The sequence below is a fragment of the Taurulus bubalis genome (assembly GCF_910589615.1).
Source record: "Taurulus bubalis genome assembly, chromosome: 13".
In the NCBI taxonomy this organism is placed as follows: Eukaryota; Metazoa; Chordata; class Actinopteri; order Perciformes; family Cottidae; genus Taurulus; species Taurulus bubalis.
The window spans coordinates 14928330-14946658 of NC_136601.1; the positions used below are offsets into that span (position 1 = coordinate 14928330).

Here is an 18329-nt window from a genome sequence, read left to right on the forward strand (position 1 = left end):
TCCTAGTCATTTAACTAACCAAATAGCTTTTCCAATGTTTACCCTCCAGGCATCTATACAACCCATTATTACAATAAAATGGATGAAGACACTTTTTTACAGTAATTGTTAGTAAACTGATCACACATTTGTTACAGGCACAGATACATACATCATTGGACCAAACACAATATATCATTGCTCTTCTCTGTCAATGAGCCACACACAGTTTGGCTGCTAAACATTACAGTCAATGTCTCTAGTTAGCACTTAACAGGTGGACATGAGCATACAGCGACTCCTTCCCTTCTTCTCCACCTGTTCACCTCCCTCCCTCTGCCTCTTGTTTGGTTTCTCTTGGTAATGAGGACAAATATGATAAGTGCTGCCAACATTAAGGCTGTTATTATGAGGCACCCTGCGAAGACCACCATCGCTTTGTTCTTGAACATCCATGCACAAACAGAGCAAGGTTTACGCAGCTCAATAAACCTGCAGGTCTTCATGGTGTTATCCTCAGGGAAACCGCCATGAAGGATGATTTTTCTGTAGACAGCGATGGAGGCTTTGGCTTTGGATTGATGGTGGGTTGAGGTGAAGAGGCCAAACTGGGGGGCATGTCGATCTTGCAGTTTCCACATGTAGAAGCCCTGCAGGTTGACTCTATCTAATTGGCGAGCTAGAGACAAAAAGAATATAGTAGAAAAGTAAGATAAGAATCACTCATCCACTCTACATTTCAAGGAATATGAATAAACAAGATACACTTTATTTTACTACTAATGAACCAACCAAATGTTTAGAATACATGAGAAAATGGGTAACACGTGTTAGAAAACAACGTGTGCAATACAGGTGACCGAATAAATAGCAAAGTGTGACCTCAATATTGTTGCTGTCCACTTCCCTCCTCTCTCTTTTTATGATCTTCATGGTTTCTCATTAAATCACGTTTTTATAGTAGGAAGCAATATGATCATAAAACCTGCATTGCCTGTGGGTCTGCACTTCTGTCTCAACATCATGACTACCGAAAAATGATTACACAATACATTCTGGTTCAATGAGGGCCATTACTGATGGAGTTGTAGGATCTGAAATGCATGTCACCTTTTAAGGCCTCCTGCAGATAACTCCTGAGAAAGTGTTGCCTGAGTTTGTCCTCCACAGGAGCCTGATCGTCAACCCCACTGGCTGTGACAATGATAGGCAGAGCTCTTCCATATCTCTGGCTCACCCAGTTCAGGATCTTCCGCAGTCCCTGGGGTACAAGAGCCTGCCCAAGGCTGGAGGAAGGCCAGGTGGGATCAGAAAGGATCAGACAGCCGTGATCAGGAGGCTGTTTCTGCTGAAAATGTCCCTGTGTATGGAGATACGGAGAGACCAAACGGGTAGTAAAATGGTTGAGAGCGATAAAACTCAATGTCCCTCTGAGCTCCTCCCTCTCAGTCTCAGTAAAGCTAGGAAGAGGGGATCCAGGGAGGCCCATTACTCGAGCGCTCTCCTCCAGGTATGCCTTCATTTCTTCTGGATAGTCCACCTTGCTATGCTTCTCCTCATATCTAGTCCCAAGCAACGGGTCTAGGAACCGACCAAGCTCAAACAAAAGGAATCTCTGTGCTGCTGCCTTATGTGAGTCAAGGAAGGGGTTTGCAGGTTTAACCCAGTCGGCATGTAATGCAAGTGACACCAGTGCTCTCTGATGACCCGAGTGTTCCCTCTCGTACAGCCTCCAGGCTTTGCCGTGGGCCAGAAGAAGGTTATGAGCTGCCTGATGTTTCTCTTTCCAACTGGAATAAACGTCTATCAGCCTGTTTGGCTCATTGATGGTGATCCAGTATGGAACCCAGGACCCCAGCTGTTGGTAGCACAGTGCTGCATATTCCTGAAAGGCCGCCACTGTGCTGTGGTTGAGCCAACCACCAGAGGCTTGCAGTGGACCAGGCAAACCTAGATTTGGAGCTTTGTGTGTGGGATGGTAGAGAATAACGACAGCCTCTAGGTCCAGCTTCTTGAGCTCATACAGAAAACAGCGGTAGTACCTTTTAGAATGTGAAACAAGATTACAGAATCAGCAGTGAGGCAGAGTCATATATCATCTTTAAATGTATTGAATTGGGCTACACAACTATGGTGGGAATTTTGAAAGGAATTGAAATGAATCAAATTGTGCTGAATTTGGGAAAACCGTCCATGTTAGTGTGTTTGTGTATTTCTACCTCAGAGCTTCAGTGTTCACATTAGAGAGGTCTCCCTGGTGTAAAATCAGAGACCAGTTTAGAGCAAAGCGGTAGTGAGATGCCCCAGTGGACGCGAACAGGCGAAGATGACCACGAATGGCCAAGTAGTCGGTGCACTGTGCTCGTTTGGTTTGCATCTTCACCCCTGGGACTGGACGCAGCAATCCGTCTCCTGTCAGGTTCCAGCTGTACAGATGGTGGTCAGTAAACTGTGGTGAGAAAGGGTAGAAGTGGACCTACAATAACAACAAAAAAGACATCAGGGTAAATACAGACATTGATTTAGCATGTCTTTGCCGTATTTTCTTCTCAGTTTATCTCTCTTCTCACCGGTAAAGTGGAGTCAGCAATACCCCAGTGAAATTCACAGGGGAAACGACCTTTAATCTCTCTGGAGGTTTCATCACTAGGGAAACCATTGTTAGCGACAACACGCCTGTAGTACTGAGCAGTGGTCTTGGGGGTCCTGGTTCGGTTTGGTTGGCTAAAATCAATGTAGAATAGGCCCCGCCTAACAGTGAAGCCATAATTCCACTCAAATCCATCTACCAGTGACCAGGCAGAATAGCCAAACACTTGCACCCCATCAAACTTGAAGGCTTTGAAAGAAAAAACGGCATTAAAAAGGGGAAAAATAAAAATGTGCTGACTTATTTACAATGTCTATTTGTTTTTGTTCTTTTCACTTTTTCTCTTACCTTGCAGGACCTGGTTGATAAACCTCTTCATCAGGTAAATGGCCACTGTGTCCTCCTTTCCCACACTGGCTTCAGAAAACCAGCTTCCCTCAGTCACAAGCACTTTCGGGTCCCCATACTCCAGCTTTATCCAGCCCAATACGCGCCTCAGGTTTGGGGTCACAGTCTGCCCATACTGGACCAAGCCCCGGCCCAGACGGAGGTTGTTAGGCCCGAAGGACAGAGCAAAAAAGTCAGCTGTTTTCTGCACCCAGAGCTTCTCCTCAGGGGAGAATGTGGGCAAGAGCTCCCCGTGCTTCATTTTTAAAGAGACTGGGTAGTCCCCGTCACCAAAGATGGGGTTGGCAAACCAGCCAAGGGCCGCTTCTATTGACTGCTGGCAAAGCTCAACATTAGCAGCAGTGGCTTGGCCTCTTTGAGGCTCAACCCAGTGGGACCCCAAAACAATGGATACTTTACCCTTCTGAGCTGCACGGAAGTGGGTGTTGTAGGTGTGCCATGCTTTGACGTGTGCCTGGAAATCACAGCAGACACAGTATTATGATGTATTGTGCTGCAGCTATATTTAGTTATAAATATTTTTTTAATGGAATACATATGCTATATTAGGACCTATATACAGGGCATACATTTGTAAATAATTGAATACATGATGGCTAAATTACATTTGGCTTCAGTTTGCTGACTCACTGTCACTTGAACAGAACTGGGCCATCATTCATATTCATAGTGTCAGTATTGGTGTGCTTTTCCTGCTATGATAACTCAGAATGTCTGCTGTGAAAAATATCTTTCATGCTTGTTAAAAAGCACACAGAGAGCACATACATCTCCCCCACAGCTGCACCATCAGCTGAATTTGTTATTTCAATGACAGAAAACCAGAACCTATACCTCTGGATCCAGATTTGCGTTAAATGATGTAATAGATTGTATTCATTTAATATAAGTACTGTAAATGCAGTAGTAGATAAGATAATGAGTTGTCTGCCTTGATTTGGACTTATTTACTCTTAACACAACATTTTATTCAAAGTTGTTTATAGTTACTTGTTATATTGTGTAACAAATGAATAAGCACAAAACAAATGGCACCAGAGACATAACTTACTTAGTGGAAGTTATAGTGGAATCATGAAAACAATCTTTTAGGCACCTGAGAATCACTATTTGCTCAGACTATCTGCGTGGTGTTAGCTGTCCACATACTATCGGTGGTAGAATACAAAAATGTGAGTGGTTATTAATGAGGCATATCTCCATTACTTCCTGCCACACACTGTTACGCTCCAGCACAGAAGTGCTGATGTGGTGGACCTTGACCGTAATGTCTCTTTACGTGTTCTGTTTACCGATCACAAACCTGTCAAAATGAAATATGATCAACTGGTCATATCAAAGATAAAATAAAAAGTGTGCATCAAGGCTTTGCACTTGGCTGCACCAGTTGTATGTTTAAAGGCCATACATCAAACTATATTGTCTTCATTGATTTAATTCTATTGCAACATTATATCTGAGCACTGGTGCAGTCTGTGCTTGGGTCCCTTTCTGTTGTCTTGTGGATGCAAACATTCATTGGCCATCATAAACTGATATAACTGCAGAAGAGGTTCAAAGTTTACAGACAGTCAACATGATTAGAGAAATTCTTCCTGTGCTGCAGTCTACGACCAAGGCAGATAAAGCACACTATGAGTACAGTCTGTTTTAATTTAGACTTGTTTTACTTACCCTGATCAGGTTGTGGGCCGCAATGAGAAAGCCAGCAGGACCCCCTGTTTCTCCAGGAGCGTGCACACCTGTCCCATAGCCCTGTACAGCCACCAGGTATGGATTATGCATTGTGAGCCAGTACCTAACACGGCTCCCAAACGTGTTGAAACAAAAGGCAGCGTACTCTTCAAACAGTCCCACCAGTGTTTCATTTGTCCAGCCTCCATAGCGCTCCTGCAGGACTTGTGGCAGGTCCCAATGATAGAGGGTGACAATGGGCTCAATTCTCTTTTCTAGAAGCCTCTCTATGAGACGGCTGTAATGCTCCACAGCAGCTGTATTGGGCCGACCTTTTGCATTCCCATCAGGAAAGAGTCTGGGCCAGGAGAGAGAGAAATAGTATGATTTTACACCTAGATACCCCAGTGCCTCTACATCTTCGTCCCAGCGTATGTAGCTGTCACTAGCCACATTGGCCGTCGCGGTAGCCAATTTCTCACTGACATTGGAGTGGGTGAAATGGTCCCAGATGGATGGGCCTTTTCCCTCCTGATCCCAGGATCCCTCTGTCTGGAGGGCAGATGTCCCTGAACCCCAGAGGAATTCTGAAGGGAAGGTATCATGAAGGAAAAACTGGTCTTTAATGATGGGGTCCGGCCTAGGCTGCTGCCAGATCTTTCTGCCATCTCCAAGAGAACAGGCTGCCTTTTTCCAACCACACGCCAACAACAAGAGGAAGAGTAAGAGGCACTGTAGAATGGGAGAAGGGAGGTTCAGCATACTGAAGGAGTCTACCTTGTTTCAGAAATCCACTTGAATGTAGGCACTGGTGTCAGTCAGAGCAATTGCTCTGTTAAGTATTGTAAATCCTCTTGAGAAAAGTAAAAAACCCATTGTGATGGCGGAAGGAGGAGATTGATCACATCCAGGAGAACGTCTGAAGCTTCAAGGTGCTGCACTAGCCATCTGACAACCTGGTCAGACTTCCCTATCTCTTCCTCGGTGTACTTGTGCTCCCACTCAGCCCCTCCCTACCACATAATGTCCACACAAAGGTTGACTCATATCATCGCACCATACTTTGAGAAGCTTCCGGTGAATTATTTTTACCCATAGTTTTAGAAACCCTTCTTCAATTATATCACTAAGTAAAAAACAATTTAAAAGAAATGGCCAACACTTAAAGAGGATATTCCTGAGCTATTCCTGATGACGCAGCTCTAAACATGCTGTTGATTGCTGTAAAAAGGTTCTTGTGTCAATAATTAGCTTGTACTCTGATCTTAGCTCCCCAACTAAGAAGTAGTTCACATTGCAGTCCGTGTTTCCAGCAAAAACATAAAGATTTGTTGTCCTCTTAAATCAAGGTTTTCAGTGGTGAATTATAACAAGTCTCACATTTGAGTGAAATGGATTACATTTTTCCAATATGAATTCACACGTTCAACACATACTGAGGACAGATAATGAAAAACAGGGAAGAACAATGCAACCTAGTGTAGCCTGAAACTGAAGAAAGAAAAAATCTGGCTGTTTTCTTTTTGTTGTCTTATGGCCAGAAGCTGCTCCCAAGATTTGATCAGAACCCATACCAGGTGAGAACAGTGACACCAGCTCATATCACCTTATTCAATTTAGCTCCTCTTACTGCATGAGTAACAGTCACTGACTAAAGTAAACAGCACTGCTGCTCGACTAAAAACATTGTTGGGAAGTGTATGTTTGTGTGACTGTCCATCTGTCCGTCTGTACACACACTTCCTCTTAATTAAGCGTCACAATCACAATAAAACAAAAAAAGCCCCTTCCTCGTCATTCCACATAACAGGCGGTGTCTTTCGCTGTCTAGAGTAAACAGGGCAGTTGCCCAGGATACCCTTTGCTTCAAGGCATTAGCGGGATAAGTTAATCGAGTTGAAATGGTCATCTACCACCCAGACTGACCTCCGTGTGGTCGCTATGATACCGAAGAAAAGATTCCCGATAACACGGAGGTGCTTTTCTAATGTGACATTCATGCAACACCCTTACACAGTAGGACATATAACATGCATACACTTGACATAGTAAAGACAATTGTTAATAGTTTGGTTGGTTTGTGACAAAGCCCCTCAACATTAGCTTTGATCCAAAACCAAGGCAGAGGTAAAATAGCTTTTAAACACAGTGTACTAAATACCAGCATGTAAAGAACAATAAGTTATTTAAATCAGAATAACTGAGTTAATAACAGTTGTTGCCTTCAGTAAAAAGCTCTTTACAGTAAATAAGTGAAAAGAGGATGTACGAGAGAAAGACGTGATTGGTCTGACAGTTGCTTTCATTTCCGTATCCTCAAGTGAGGTTATTTACTGTGACAGCAGCAGTCTGTGTCAGAAAGACAAACTACAGCAACAGAAGAAGCCAACTGCAGAATATTGGTTTTGATTCGGACAGCTTTTGATTGTTGGTGAACCTTTTTGCCTTTTTTTCACCATGAACAAAAGAAGTTCATCTGACCTAAGTAAGTACACTCTTTTTTCTGTCTATGTACTGTGTCAAATCATTATTGAAACTAAGCCCTAAACGAATGCATTTGGTCAATTCAGTACTTAAAATCCGACTATGGATTAAAAGACATTGCATCCTAAACCTCTGACTGATCAAAGGTAATGTATTGTCAAACGTAATGTAGACTCAATGTTATGACCAAGCACAAGGCAATGTAGATCAAATAAACAAAACAACAACAACACAAATCTAACTACATCCTACCCTTAAGAAGGTTTACCATTCTGTATAGTTGACACTGTTTTTGAGAGGTTTACACCGACTATTTTTCCATTGTTATTCGTTTCTGTTATTTTGTCCACCACCATTTAAATCTGAGGGTAGGCTAAATAACAGACACACCTCTGTGTGTCATGCCATACAGTTTGACAGCACTCCAAACTGACAATGAAGTTGAATCACACTTCTCTAACAAAGTTTCAATAAAAAACAAGTTATAGCCTTCGTAAGGTTTATTGCAATACCGTTGTATTAGACTGCATTTGTTTTTTGCCAGGTGTACCAAAGAAACTGGCAACTGAGTGTATGTATGATATGTTTATTGTCTTACTTCTATCCAGACTAACAATGAGGCCTGTGATCGCTGTCCTCTTGGCGGCAGCCATGTTGATGGGACTCCAGCCGAGTGCTTCATCCCCTGACAGCATTGTAGACCGCTCATCCAGAAACCTCGCCTCTGTCCCAAGAGACCTGCCACACACGACTGAGCTTTTAGACCTTTCATGCAACCACATACAGCAACTTCACCGAGGAGACTTCAAAAACACCACACTCCTGAGGTTCCTCAACGTTTCGTGGAATAGTTTGGAGGACATCGATCCAGAGACGTTCCTCGACACGCCACTTCTGGAAGATCTAGACCTGTCCCACAACAGACTGAGGAACTTGTCGGGTCAGCAGTACCTGCTCCACACAGAGAACCTTCTGGTGCTAAATTTAGTCTGCAACAACTTTCTCACAATGACACTTGGCAGTGAGTTCAGGTCCCTGGTGAAACTGCAGAGATTGGCTCTTGGAGCAAAAAACATCAGTACCAGTGATTTCATTAATATTAATGAAGTGAAACTGCGTACACTTACCCTTTCCCTGGAGAATCAACAGGGTTATACAGCAGGTAGTCTGCAGGATGTCCATGCTCAAAAGCTTCAGATCGCCTTCACTAGTTATCAAATATTAAACCATTATCTGGTTTCTGATGCACTGTCACTCTTTGCTGTAGTTGAGTTGATGGATTTGACTAGTGGCTTCAAAGACCTGAGAAAGCAGTTGAAGGAGAGAGTTGAAATCCTCACATCTCATCTTTATCTCACCAACATATCAATTGACTGGAAAGACTTGACTGACTTTGTAAGTGTGGTCCTGCATACATCAATCACGCATCTGACGGCCTCTGATGCGACCTTGTACGACCTGCCTCAGAACGACACTGAAGTGACCCAGACATCTCAAATGAAGTCCTTCACAGCCAGAAGGGCGATGGTAAAGTCTTTCTTATTTTCACAGGAAGCCATTTACAACTTTTTTATCAACATGCCGGTGGAGAGTTTAGCAATCGTTGAGACTTCAATGATACACATGACATGCCCAAAGTTGCACAGTCCTATCCTCCAGCTGGACTTCTCCAATTGCGCCCTATCCGACTCCATCTTCTCCAGATTGGAAGGTCAAGAAAGTCTTGAATGTGAGAATCTGGATAATGTGAGGGAATTGATTCTGGTTGGCAACAATTTCAAGAGCCTTCAGATCCTGAGCAAACGGTTTCAATTCATGAAGTCACTGCAACATCTGGACCTCAGCATCAACTCCCTAGTTTATGATGGTCTTGGAGAATGTGCCTGGCCACCAAACATCACCAACATGACTCTGTCTTCTAATGGTCTAACAGCTTCCGTTTTTAAATGTCTCCCCAAAGGAGCAGAGACACTGGATCTCCAGAACAACCAGGTTTCTGTGATACCATCGTCCATCTTAAAACTGGAACACCTTTCATCTCTGAATCTAAATGCTAACAGGCTGCGGGACCTTCCAGTATGTAGCGACTTCCCCATTCTGAATAAGCTTCTGCTCAAGTCCAATTCCCTCCATGCACCATCTGTGAACAAGCTGGAAAGCTGCCCCAAACTGAAAACCCTGGATGTCAGTAGCAACCCCTTCACTTGCACCTGCGCTCTGAAGAGTTTCATAAGACTTGGCATAGAGTCTGAAAAGAAAACAAGTCACACAGGGATTGAATTATTGAGCTGGCCATTTGAGTATAACTGCACCTACCCAGAGGCTGTTAAAGACGTCCCCTTGAAATACATCTCCATCCCAGAGGTCTCCTGTAATATCGGCCTGCTAGCTACCGCCATCTTGTGCCCAGTGGTGGTAGTGATTATCGCAGTTGTGACCCTGTGCCATCGTTTGGATGTCCCCTGGTATATGGGCATGATCTGGCAGTGGACCAGAGCCAAACATCGCACCAGAATGCGTCAAGTTCGACCTGAAGATCTGTTGGGTGTTGAGTTTCATGCTTTTGTGTCCTATAGCCAGCATGACGCAGACTGGGTGCAGAACTCCCTCCTCCCAAACCTTGAAGGCAGTGCAGGAGGGCTCCGAATCTGTCACCATGAGAAAAACTTTGTGCCGGGAAAAACAATAATTGAGAACATCATCGCCTGTGTGGAGAAGAGCCGACGCTCCGTGTTTGTGCTCTCTGCTCACTTCGTCAAAAGCGAGTGGTGCCATTATGAGCTGTACTTTGCCAGCCACCAACGCCTGGCTTGGGGCACGGACAGCGTTGTGCTGGTACTGCTCGAGCCTCTGCCTCAATACCTGATCCCAGCCAAGTACTACCAGCTGAAGTCCATGATGGGCCGACACACATACTTGGAGTGGCCTCAGGACAGGGCCAAGCACAGGCTGTTTTGGGCTAATCTCAGGGCTGCACTACAGGCAGACCTGCCAAATGCACCAGTGACAGAACTAGAGTGAGTTTAGAAGGCAGACTGATGAAGGAAAAGGAAGTGTAAAGAGGATGTGTGAATTAGTTTACTGTGTTCCGTATTTCACTTTAGGAGTAAAAACGTGGGTGCTCTGGAGTAAGAAAAAAAAGTGTGAACATTTTCCAGTATTCATTCTAAAATGCATACATAATGTCTAGTTTTCACAATCTTGCACAATGAGCTGAAGATAAACTGACTTCTTGTAAGCTTGTAAGATAAATAATTCAGCAATTCTTTAAACCATTTAATGGAAACATTTATATAAACACTGTAACAAAAACAATAAACTTCAATCAAGAATATCAAAAATGCACTCAATTCTTTTGTCATAACTGACTCCCACAAATGTCACAATATGATTAAACCACTTAAAATGTGGTTGTGCACATGTCGAGAAGAAAACTACACACATACTATTTTAACTGCATGATCACTGTATATTTAGAAAACCAGTATTCTCACCAACTGTCTGAAAATAGAGAGATTCACTTTTAAGGCAAGGAGATCCAATATTTTCTGAAGAGTTCACAGATGGATGATAAAGACAAGAGAGTTAGAAATGTGTCCTCTGTCAGAGTCATGAAGTCAGTCCAGCTGCACTAAAACTGTGCCTGAAATATCAACTATGAAAAGGTTCAAAAGTCACAGTCGAGGTGTCAAGGAAGAGACTGGATGATGATGATTTTCTCATTGATGCAGAACCGGTGAAGCACATTGTACAGGTTCTCTCCACAACGCGACACCTGCCTCTCCATGGCCAGACGGAAATCTTCCTTCACTCCCTTGGTGATCCCACGAGTCACGGTGTGGTGTCTGAAAAAAAGGATACAAAATGAAGTGAACACAAACATACATATTGTCAGAGATGTATTATATTATGACATAATTTCCAGTTAAGACCAAATCACAGAAACCGCATGTTACTTTTTCCTTAAATAAATAAACCATTCAAGATTACACAACAAAAGTTTCATCATCATAAATAAAAAAGACACAAAACATGTTTACAAATGAAATGAGCTCAAGTGTTATGAAAAGGCTAACATCTAAATTGACTGCACGACAAGACCAACATCATCCTCAAAGAACAACAACAACAGTCATGACCACAAAAAGAAGAGCAATAGCTCAAATAAACAAACGCCAACAGGAAATCAAACTATTTCTGGATGTAAAATGACAGGCCCAAATCAAAACTGGAGGGATGACAAGCCTTGAAGTTGGGAATGAAGGGAGGGTGACTGGTGTGGGGGGAGGGATGGGACTGTGGCAGGAGGGGCCTGGGGTACCTGTCCATCGTCTGCACCCCTTGTAGCAGAAGGGTATTTAACTCCACCCCCAGGGCGGGACTAGGGTTCCTGAAGGACAGCAACATTCAACAACTCTCAGTCAGTGAGGGTGCATTTAAGTGTCTTAACTTCTGCAGCAATCAATGGAGTAGTTGTATTTTAAGCATAAACCCCTTTTCTTTCTAATATCGCTTTATTAACAGCATTAGCATTTCAAAGTACATTTTTACCCACAGGCCATGTCTACTTAGATCATTCATCAATCAATATCACTGTTCTCTTTAAAAACAGCAACAGAACGGGTGCAGAGTCACGATGCAACTAAAACGTTTCTGAATGAGTCGTGCTTACTTGATCAGCATTCCCTGATTGGGAAGGAACTCCAGTTGAATCCTGCCGCCTTCTGGAGTACGCAGGTAAGCAAACTCCTCTAACATGTCAATGTCTGAAAAAAGTCATGAGCTTATGGAAACTAACGTCCAAGATCAGAAAACACAGACAAGGTAACCACAAAGGTTTTTTTCTCTAAACATTATTTGTCAATCCCTTGCTGTCAGGCTTGTGTGAGTTACAAAAAAGGATACTGGTGACATAGTTGAAGAAATTCTCATACTGTAAACCGCCTTGCTGACAGATCTTTTCCAATGCCTTTAAAAACAGCATCTCACCCTGCGGCCAGTCGTGCTGCAGGAGCACCACCACGTGGCCGAGGGACAGGTCGTCACGATTGTCTGTGAAGGCACGGAGCTGATTGCACAAAATGAGAAAAAGAGAAAGTGGGTTATGCTAGGTTTATTAACTTAATAGGCTTTAAAAATGGATTGAGACAAATGGTGACAAATTATGCATTTCCACAGGCTTAACTAGTTTAAGTACCTTGAAGCAGGCTAACATCAGCTGGAGACAGAAAGGTAACACCGCTTTGCTGGTGCAGGGAAGCAATCTCAGGTCATTACCTAGATATGACAGAAATAAGTCACTGCATAACGTTCTGACAACAGTTACAGTATATATTTCTCGATTTAGATGATTTTTGTATCGAGGGACAACAGTATTTTTAAAGAGTTTTCTCTCGTTAAAATGTACATTTCATCAAATGTAACCTGGGGTTTCCTTGTATTGATATTGAGTTTAATGGTCATAACAATCTGTCAACATACAGACACACACAATGCCAACATTTTTGCCAAAGATATGAAACCATTTTGTTCTACAAAAGATGTATATTAGTAGATGTCAATTTTACATAAAGAGTTAAAAGCTCTTCACAAGTGGTAATCATGAAGTGTTTACCTTTCCTCATTTTGGCCTTGACTCGACTTTGTTCCTCTGGAGTCTTACTTGGTTCCTGGCTCGGGGCCATCAGACCCCCGACAACATCAAGAAGCTTCTCACAGGCCATCTGATTAACACACACAGTGCAACTCCTGCATCACATGTCTGAACAGGGCAACGCTATAACACAAAATGTTGTACAAAAATTCAATTAAATATATTGTCTACATGTATTTTGTCAAAATCCTGCTGTAAGCACATGTTGTCCGTGTGTTATGGATATCTTTTTGCTGGGCCACACAAACATTTAATTAACTATGATGCCACCTGCAGGCTAGTTAGAGTTATGGATTCATTCTTGGAGCATGGCCCACAGACCATTATATTTGTTTTAATAAAACCAACTTCAGCAGATGTTAGAATAAAGAAAGCAAAACAATCTCCTTCGTGCATTACAGTGCAATATAGTATATCAGTATGAATAAGATTAGAACAAAATATATGTACAGTAGTGTCATTAAATAACAGAGGCTGTAAACCATTTGAATAGGAATAGGAACAATTACTGCTAAATACAATAGTACAACACAATATATTTCGTCCGGGCATGTATTCACAATATGGAAAAATGGACCAAACGATGGAATAAGGCAAAAACTTGAGTGGTGTTGTTGTTTGTGTGAGTGTGAGTGTGTATGTGTATGTGTATGTGTATGTACCCTGTACTCTCCCAGTGCGTAATGGCAGGACGCCTGCTGTATGAGGGCCCTGTGGTGTTCCAGACTGGCCTGCCCTGAGGGGCTCTGCTGTCCAGGCTGAGGCTGCTGCACAGCAGCCATCTGGTGCAGGCTAGAGAGCGCCTTGCGGTACTGTCCCTGGAGACACGGACACAAACAACTAATGAGGCACATGGAAAGAGACTTATTTTAACATTTATAAATATTACCCAATTAGGAAAACTATAGATAGAATCAATTCCATTCAATTTACTTCAGTTCAATCCACTTGTTGCCATTAGTTGATCCATGACCTCTATTTGGCCTATTCTTTAAATATTGTATAAATTAATAAATATGTATTGCTATGTCTTGTCTATGCTGCTCGTCCAATTACTACATGTCGTCACAGATCAATAATTAAATTACATCCAGTAAAAACTGATTAAATACTTAAAAAATATATAAACTACAATAAAACAAATGTCACAAACAAATGTAAAAAAATGTATCATAAATCCTCATAACCGTTGCTTGCCTGGTATATGATTGTGTCGGTTAGGAATATTCTGAACCACAGCCAGCTTTCCGTCTTCCAAGAGGCACAGATTTTACTGAATTCTGTTAAAATGTAAAAAAAAAAAAATAAATGATTACACCTTTTCTCTTTAAAGAGTAATTAAAGACAGTTATATAGAGAACACTTTTATAAGGCATAATAATACATCTGCAGCTGTTATGATAATGTGTTGGAGTGACTGGACCCTATCTGGGTATGAAAACAAAAACACATATGAACAGAAGAGGTGCTTACCAGTTTCCAGGCCGTCATGGGAGTGAAGAAGGTCCCAGCTTTCCCTTGCTGTGCGAAAGCTCTCCAGAGTCTCTGACCAGCTGGGCATCTCAGTCTTGTTCACCAAAATGTGTCGACTGCGACCTTTTCCCAACCCTTCCTCATCATCTGAACTCTACAATGACACGCACACACAGGATAACACAAAAATAAGCAGATACAACGGAAACAGACCACAGTCACCTTCTTAAGAACACATAAAGCACAACCTTGCAGAGTTTTTCGTGACTAGAAACACTTAAATTATTTCTGATCCGTCCTCACCATTGTCTTCTCTCTCCCATCTGCCAGTTTGCGTTTCTTATGTGCATGTTTCACTGCTCCCCTTTCTACTTCCAAATCGTTGTACACCAAGCTCAAATCCTCTACAAGGATCCACGGCCCCGAGCTCAACGCATTCAAACCTGCCAAACATAAAACCATCTTTTGATCGTTTTACCTTTCATTGAAAAGACAGCATAGATGCATATCCTGAAGAACTAGCGTTAAATGAACAAGCAAAGATGGAGGCCAACCTTGGAACAGTGCAGGCTGCACAGCTGAGACATAGAGGAAGGCGCTGCGGAAGAGGACGAGCGCAGCACAGATGACCACCTGACTGCAGCAGCGGGACCATGTGTCTCCTTCCAGACCAGGCAGGTAGCGACACAGCTCCTTTACTCTCTGCAGCATGTCCACATAACTCCTAGAGCACAAGGTACGCAAACAAATAAACACCCCCTTTAACAACATTTATACTCGCATTCAAATAGCCAATGTTACTCATATATAAATGTGTATAACGTCTGTAAGTATTTCATGTGATGAAAACAATCTCTTTCCTATGCTTCTCATTTTTACAGACCTCTTAATGGTTGAACCATCATTGAACATATATTTGTGACACCAAATTGCTCAATTTATTTTCTTTAAATTATATTAAACATTATTTACAACTACATGTCATTGTGATCTCTTCTGACCCCTGTTGAGTCTGTTGTTTTATATGGTCTGACAAACAAAATCTATGAATCTATTTATATCAGTGACAGTAGACTTTAAATCAAAAACACCTCTCAGTAAAATGCAGTACAACTTAGCTTCCAAATGACCAACGTTAAATCTGAGTGACATGAGTCAGATAATCTACCTCTGTCCCTTGTCTCCCTGCCACTCGCAACGTGCTCCAACCACAGCGAGGATATCCAATAGCCTCTCCCAAGGTTCTGCTACCACTGACGATTTTTCCGATAGACCGTCAATCACATAACGCTGGGAGCCACGGGACACAGTGGGTGATTTCAGAGACACACCTTCTTGAGAGCCTGAAACAAAGAACAAGAGGAGCAGCAAAAAATGTCAGACACGCAATGAACAGAAAAAATATGGAGATATCTCTACTATAGGACAAGAAAACTTTAGGTTTAAAGTATCACACAGAGTTAGCACTAAGATATCAACATTAACACAGCGCTGCTTTACCCTGTATCTGTACATCAGGTGAGGGTCCACGAGTTACATAGCCGATGTAGAATTCAGCTGCTTTCAGCATGTACTTCTGCATCAGGCTAGCCGGCAACCGCATGTCCATGTTGTTTATGACCAAAGGTAGGACATCACACACTGTAATAACAAGGAATAATAAAAATAATTGCAAAGAAATTGTTTTATGTTATTTTTTTATGGAAAAGCTAGTTTTAATGTGAGTGTTTCACTCACCAAAAAGTTTTCTGAAGCAGTTGACAGGAGTCTCCACATTCTCTGATGCCTCTGCCTCTAACAATTTTTCTCCTAGATTGACCTAAAAATACAGCAGAAAGTTAGCAGTGATCATTTAGTCTAGGTTCAAATGTCAACACATCAGGGCTATATTATATATATATATATATATATATATATATATATATATATATATATATATATATATATATATATATAATTACATACTCCGTGTTGAACCACAGACTCAGGAAATCGCTTAAGAAGAAGGAGTAGCATCTCTGCCTTCTCCAAAGTGTTGAAACATTGTTCTGTGGCTTTCAGTAGCATCTCACACTGCACACGGCCAGGCAGAGTCTCAAAAAGCCCTGAAGGAGATAAACACATACATGTATAAATATATATAAGATTTCAAAACCAACATAGTGATATGTAATGATACCTCCTGATAGTGAGTTAAACTCCTCTCACCTCGTAGAAACTGTGCATGTTTGTCCTGAGAGTCACTGCGGAGTGCAGCTGTGATGACACTGATCTCTCGCCAAACAATGGGCTGATCTGGAAAGTTAATAAACCTAAAGAATGGACAAATGATTAGCATCTGTTAGGTCAGAGTCAGTAAAGGGCCACCAACATTAACCCTTGTACCACATAGCGTTGGGTAGTACACTGTAACTCACATGTCGTACAGCAGTCTTCCTGCGGAAGCCGTCCTCTCTGCATTGCGTTCAATGATGTACATTTCATACTGTGAAGATATGTCAACCAAAGTACAACAATTAACTCATAACACAGGATCCACACACTTCAAACACGTGATGGTGCTTGACTGATACATGTGGAGAAATGCATCCGGTGGTTGGACTATTAGCAGCTGATACAAATGCTTAATGTTACCTGAATGTTGAAATCTGCAGGGTAAAGGGTTCTGGCTGTTATCAGCCAGGCTTTGGCCGCACAGGGATCATCGGAAACCAGGTCCCGGGCTCTCTTCACCAAAAACTCGCAGTCTTTTTGCGCTGACATTTCACATGCATCTAGCTTTTAGTGGCGAAGGCGACAAGCTGAACTCACGCGCAGCTCAGAAAACAGTTTAGTGCATACAGTTGTCTCACAAGAACATAAATGTGAAGTGCACACTGTAAAAGTTAACGTTAGCCAACGTTAGCGTTGGGCTAAAGAGAGCTGATCTGTACAAAACGTAAGAATACAGCTAGCAACATACAGCTGCCTACCGGCTGACCTCTTTGATACAACTGTTCAACAGTCCCGTTATTCAATTAAATCGTATACATTTAACGACCTTGGATATGAAGAAAAAATACAACAACAAAAAACGTACTGAAATTACCAGTCAAAGCTAAACCTTTATTTACCGACACCGTCTTCGACGTTACGATAATGACGTCACATCATAGTCGTAAAAATGTCGTTACACCCTGCTTTACGACGAAACAAAACAACGCGAAGAAAACCTTCGTTTAAGCATTTTATTTGATTTAATCAAAATATCTTGTGCGTAATTTACCAGCCAAATCGATCCACTATTGTACAACACAACTAACTGACGTTAATAGAGCAAAGGGGAAATGAGCTCTAAGAAGACCATCCATATACTCTCAGGTCTTCAGTAGTGCGCATGCGCTAAAAATGCGTTTTGCTTCTGTCACCTGCTGCTGCTCGGGCTGCAGATCGACCTACAACTGTGGCCCAATTACGTTGCTAAAAACTCCAGCCCTCGACCTGTTCAGGGATAGGACAGCGTCTGGCGTAAACGGCAGGTAAAGACTGATTCATGAGCCGCTCGTTTGCCTGTTGACATCCAGTCGCTGTCAACGAAGTCTCCAACCAATCATTAACCAACGCTTGTTCGTTTAGTCTGATTGTGCTCGACACGTCGTTAGCATGCTAGGCTTAACGTTACATGTGTTTTGCTGTAACAAACATCTATTATAGCTGACCCTGTTCTCGTGTTTTCGTGTTGCCTTAAACTTCTGATTGGGTGTATTCTAATACAGCCGACGAGTCCCAGTTACGAGCAATGTTGAGCTGGCTGAGTTAATTAAACAGCCGAGCAGACGGGTGTTTGGCTATTGTGCAAAGCAGGCTCGCCCGTCGATTATTTGTTGTTTTTCAGCCAGCTACTTATACAGTAAGTAGTTTTGCTTCGTGTCTTTGTCATAATGGGGCCGTTAAATTGTGTTAGGCCTTTGTGTCCGTATCAGCCCACTGACAGAGAGCATGCTAGGACAACAGCCATGACGTGACAAGCTACTTAACAGGAAGTTACACAGAGGGCGTGTCTCCCGGAAGATTCAGTTATAGAAAATT

At 42.3% G+C, this 18329-nt stretch overlaps 3 protein-coding genes across 3 annotated transcripts; 1 reads left to right on the plus strand and 2 right to left on the minus strand.

Annotated features, from left to right (window-relative positions):
* Positions 1-242: 242 nt before the first annotated feature.
* klb (klotho beta) lies at positions 243-5413 on the minus strand (the record flags this gene model as incomplete). Its single annotated transcript, XM_079228937.1, has 6 exons — positions 243-658; positions 1090-2021; positions 2199-2455; positions 2550-2818; positions 2918-3431; positions 4652-5413. The coding sequence occupies 6 exons, from the start codon at positions 5411-5413 to the stop codon at positions 243-245; spliced, it is 3150 nt and encodes a 1049-aa protein (XP_079085063.1).
* Positions 5414-7750: 2337 nt separating this feature from the next.
* tlr1 (toll-like receptor 1) lies at positions 7751-10156 on the plus strand (the record flags this gene model as incomplete). The annotated part of the gene is made up of 1 exon (XM_079228376.1): positions 7751-10156. One exon carries the CDS (start codon positions 7751-7753, stop codon positions 10154-10156), a length of 2406 nt encoding a protein of 801 aa, XP_079084502.1.
* Positions 10157-10207: 51 nt separating this feature from the next.
* On the minus strand, positions 10208-17024 carry ints10 (integrator complex subunit 10; the record flags this gene model as incomplete). Its single annotated transcript, XM_079229002.1, has 18 exons — positions 10208-10980; positions 11457-11525; positions 11808-11901; positions 12041-12203; positions 12333-12412; positions 12750-12858; positions 13451-13606; positions 13986-14068; positions 14262-14415; positions 14565-14704; positions 14816-14985; positions 15430-15604; positions 15762-15902; positions 15999-16080; positions 16227-16366; positions 16470-16573; positions 16679-16746; positions 16896-17024. 18 exons carry the CDS (start codon positions 17022-17024, stop codon positions 10824-10826), a joined length of 2214 nt encoding a protein of 737 aa, XP_079085128.1. The 3' UTR covers positions 10208-10823.
* Between the last annotated feature and the right edge of the window lie 1305 nt (positions 17025-18329).